Source organism: Nelumbo lutea, chromosome 2 (genome assembly GCF_056320005.1).
Source record: "Nelumbo lutea isolate HS-2025 chromosome 2, American lotus-T2T, whole genome shotgun sequence".
Classification (NCBI taxonomy): Eukaryota; Viridiplantae; Streptophyta; class Magnoliopsida; order Proteales; family Nelumbonaceae; genus Nelumbo; species Nelumbo lutea.
In genome coordinates, this window is record NC_142685.1 from 56,409,848 (window position 1) to 56,414,129 (window position 4,282).

The 4,282-nt window shown below is 43.7% G+C and overlaps 1 protein-coding gene across 2 annotated transcripts; it reads left to right on the forward strand.

Annotated features, from left to right (window-relative positions):
- Positions 1 to 1,064: 1,064 nt before the first annotated feature.
- On the forward strand, positions 1,065 to 3,787 carry LOC148870869 (heavy metal-associated isoprenylated plant protein 3-like). 2 transcript variants are annotated; one of them, XM_088971685.1, is made up of 5 exons: positions 1,065 to 1,373; positions 1,523 to 1,676; positions 2,043 to 2,251; positions 2,631 to 2,718; positions 3,116 to 3,787. In XM_088971685.1, the coding sequence occupies exons 1-5, from the start codon at positions 1,365 to 1,367 to the stop codon at positions 3,505 to 3,507; spliced, it is 852 nt and encodes a 283-aa protein (XP_088827811.1). In that variant the 5' UTR covers positions 1,065 to 1,364; the 3' UTR covers positions 3,508 to 3,787. The 2 variants fall into 2 exon arrangements, with proteins under 2 accessions (XP_088827811.1, XP_088827812.1); XM_088971686.1 differs by having other exon boundaries at positions 1,284 to 1,373; positions 1,523 to 1,777.
- The last annotated feature ends 495 nt before the right edge of the window (positions 3,788 to 4,282 follow it).

The window sequence follows — 4,282 nt, forward strand, 5'->3', positions numbered from 1 at the left end:
GTGTGGTACGATGTTACGTGGATAGATGTGGGTAGAATTGTTGTGGGTAAGAAATCTGAATTAGGAGCAGTTTCGAACTCTCTTTTGTAAGGACTTTTACTCTACTCCCGATAACTATTCTCTCAGGTAACCCATTCCGTGATCTAAATTCAAGATACAAAATGCAGGTACTAACATCAATTATTTCATACTCTGATCAATATGCTAAATGCTGTATTATTGTTGAAAGTTGAAACAGGTCTAGCCAACTTGTTTATTCTTTCACACTGTAATCCTTTTTCTATTGATTTAGAATGGAGAAAATTACTTTTCAAAAGCTGTATAACGTTGTAGCAACTGCCAAGAAGGTGGCGTTAAATTGGAATCGTGCCTTTTTCAGTTGAGAAACGTGGAGGGAAGTTACCTAATCCATTTCCCGGAAGGATTCCTAATTCCTCTCCCTACGGAGATTTGTGGCCAATGTTGTATTATATCCATCTTGACAGGGGCATTTTCGTCATTAAAATGATTTTATTTTCCCCGAAATACCCTCTTCGGCGTCCGGATGACGGGGTGAGGCTACACCTACACGTGAAGGGTACACGACCCTTCCGCAGCACAAGGCTAGGACCTGTGGGACGTACTTAGGGAGTTAGGGTAGGTCTGTCCTTGGATCCATTAAACGGAACGGAATCCATAAGAAAACAAACAAACCAAACCAATACTCACGATGGTCAAGCGAACTGACACCACGATATGACCAAAAGTTCCTTTCCCTCCCCGTAAGTTTAGGGCACTCCATCGAAGCAATGATAATGTAAATCCTCCGGGCAATACCGTCATTCCACCTTAAAAATTCGAAAAAAAACCCTCGATGGAGAGAGAAAGTTTAGAGAGAGAGGGAGGGAGGGAGGGAGGGAGGGAGATGGTGAAGAAATGACCCAGCGGTTTCGCGACACTCAAACAGGCAAATCAGTCCAATCAGGCGCCAAAAGCATATCATGAGTGTTCCAATCATGCATGACATGCACATACATACATCACCCCGTTCCTTCACATAACATCATCATTCATCAGTGATCAGTGAATCTCGATCCCCTGCCAACTAGAATACGTCCCAACACCCTACCAACAAATCCGATACCGTACATCTCACCACGAAACTGAAAAAAATGGGTCCCGCGGTGAAGGATTGTTGGCAGGTTGTTGGAACGTAATATGTTGTAAGGAGATCCCAACTCGTGATCAGCCCCTTCATCCACAACTACCTCTCCCTATCTCTCTGTCTTCTATTTATTGTCCTCCGCCTCTGCGGTGCGGATTCACATCGATTCTTGTTCCTGAGAGTGAGAGCAGCATTGGTGGGAGGCAACGGAGAAGCAGCGATGGGTGAGGTGCGAATTCGTTTCCCAATCCAGATCACTCGCAGTCGCATCTCCTTCTCTTTCATTCTCTCTCGACTCCTTGTCGAGTCTGTTGAAGTTGTTTTCCGAAATGAATGGCGACCTCATTTTGTTTCCTTTGTTGGGTTTGTTTGTTGCAGAAGGAGAACAAGAATGAGAGCAAGAAGAAGAACGGCGATAAGAAGGCCGAGGGTGGGAAGAAGGACGATGGTACGATTACCGTGGTTTTGAAGGTTGATATGCACTGTGAAGGTTGTGCAATGAAAGTCAAGAAATCTGTCAAGGGTTTCGAAGGTAGATCACGCCCACGACGACAATATGTTTCGTCATATTTCGATTAATGTTAAGTGTGGCATTTGCATCTCTTTCTTCACAATGTTTCGTCGTGTTTCGAGGTCAATCTCTTTCTTCAGTCTGATTCGTCAGTTTTAACTTCTAATTGTATTTTGATTCTGGATTTTACAGAGTTCCTCCCATCCCTCCCGAATTTACTCTAAATCACCTTTGGTTTTATCGATTGAGTTCGGTCATTTTGGTTTCTTCCTTTCGTCCCCGCTTAGACTATTGAGGTTTCCAACAAAGTTTCTGTGAATGTGCTCTGTTATAGACTAGCCATTGCTTTCTTAATCGTTTTTGTGCTCTGTTTTGTGATGGGTGAAGGTGTTGAAGACGTGAAGGGAGACTTCAACAGCAACAAGTTAACCGTAATAGGGAAGGTAGATCCAGTGAAACTTCGAGAGAGAGTAGAACAGAAGACGAAGAAGAAGGTGGAGCTCATCTCCCCGATACCCAAGAAGGGAGATAAGAAGGCAGAAGATAAGAAGGAAGAGAAGAACGAGAAGAAAAAAGAAGAGGGGAAGAGCAAAGAGGTAATTTAGAAATAGAAACTAACGTGCGCGTACTTCCGTTCCATGTCCGACTAATGTGCGCCTCCTTTTTTTGTAAAGCTACCATTTATTTCGATGGTCGTGGGCTTTTATTTTATTGGGGTTTTACTTTGTTTTTCCGCCATCCGAACCTAACCAGGGGGTAGTGGGATGGCGCATCTGGCGTATTCTAGCTACCCTCGTGAGAAGTCAAGAAGTCAGCCAGGGTCATTGAGGGCGTTCAATCTGTTGCAATTCCTTCAATTTTTATTTATATATAGCCCTCCATTACTAAATGGCCATATCGAGGCGCATTTTAGTCCAGATTAATTTTACTTAGCTTGAATTAATTATTAATCAATTTATTTATATTCTTCTACAGCCACCTGTGACGACAGTTGTTCTGAAGATCAGATTGCACTGTGAAGGATGCATCCAGAAAATACGACGGATCATCTCCAAGTACAAAGGTGAGGAGAGAGATAGAGATCATCTTCATCATCAGTTAAAAAATTTTCAGTAATTTCTACTGTATTTGTTTTGGTCGAATTTTTAGTTAAATTAACTTGTGAAACAAACGTCAAACGTACAACATGTGTAATGGCTATTCTGGGTGTTCATTAATGAGACATACGGATTGGGTAATGTTTATTTTTTTAATAGTTAGGAGAAGGGGTCGAGCCTTGTCCAAAGTTTTCAACAGTTGGTGAAACTGATTCCCACCTTTTCTTCAGTGAAATCAATGAAAAGGAGGGAAAAGATTGGTGAAGATACCCATACAAAGTCCTCGAGACTGTAGAATATTTTAGTTACTGCACATTCTGACAGAAGGGTAATGGTAAAATGGTGTGGTTTATTTGGTTGCAGGGGTTCAAACTGTGGGAATCGACTTGGCAAAGGACCTGGTAACAGTGAAGGGGACGATGGACGTGAAAACCATGACACCTTACCTGAAAGAGAAGATTAAAAGAAGCGTAGACGTTGTTCCGGCGAAAAAAGATGATGGAGGCGGTAAAAACAAGGACGGCGGCGGGAAGAAGAAAGAGGGTGGCGGAGAAGGGGAGAAGAAAGAGAAGGGTGGAGGAGGAGAGAAGAAAGAGGGTGACGGCAAAGGTGCCGGAGGCGGAGGGAAGGAGGATGCTGGGAAACCGGTGGCCGAAAACAGGATGGACTATTACGGCCCCAACTATGTGGTGGACTACGTTTACCCGCCGCAGCTTTTCAGCGACGAAAATCCGAATGCCTGCTCCATAATGTAAGAACCAAAGAAGAAAGCAAAGCCCGGTAAAACTAAAAAGCTAAGAGAGGGAGAGATAAAAAAAAAAAGCGATGTAAATAAAAGATATATTATATATACGGGAGGAAGAGTACATATACTAGAGAAGGGGATCGATGGATACGGCTTTTGCTGTTGGAGATGTCGATAGGTTTAGCCGGTCCGGAGTCGGTCGGGTTCTCGGTAGTTCGTAGCTTTTGGTTCGTCCTCTGTATTTTCCAATTGCTTATTTAGTTTTGGTTAATTCAATTTTGTTTTGTGAATTCCCAAATTCAATGGCTGCCACGTGGATAAATAAAGAGTTCAAATCAAAGCGAGCCCACTCCACTCCCCAGTCCTCAGCAGCCAGCCAAGAGCTTGTCTTTTGTAAAATGCATTAAAAATTGAAAGGGAAAAGTGGAAGAGGGTCAGAACGTTCTCGCTCTCAGGCTCTGCTGTGTGGAAGGAGTGAGTGTGTCCTTCCCAGCTTTCCCCCCGGACCCCCGCCTAGCTGGAGCCTGGAGGGAGTCAGTAGTCCTTGAGGGCTGTCTTGTTTGTAATCGCCGTCAAGTCATAAAAAGAACAAAGGGGAGACCAGTCGTGCCCTCCATCTGAAAATGAAACCACGCCATCTCATCCAACTATTATGCCGATTGCCTATGAACAACCCATGTGTACAGTGGATGTGCCTGTGAGGCGCCATGAGTATTCCGCTTCTTCTACGCTACGCCGCATTTTTTTTACTACATTTGGATTTGGTAAACTCAACTTGTCCAGTC

Coding starts and splice junctions, on each gene's coding strand:
- LOC148870869 (XM_088971685.1), top strand. Junction 1,677..2,042: donor ATCTGTCAAGGGTTTCGAAG/GTAGATCACGCC, acceptor TGATGGGTGAAG/GTGTTGAAGACGTGAAGGGA. Junction 2,719..3,115: donor GATCATCTCCAAGTACAAAG/GTGAGGAGAGAG, acceptor ATTTGGTTGCAG/GGGTTCAAACTGTGGGAATC.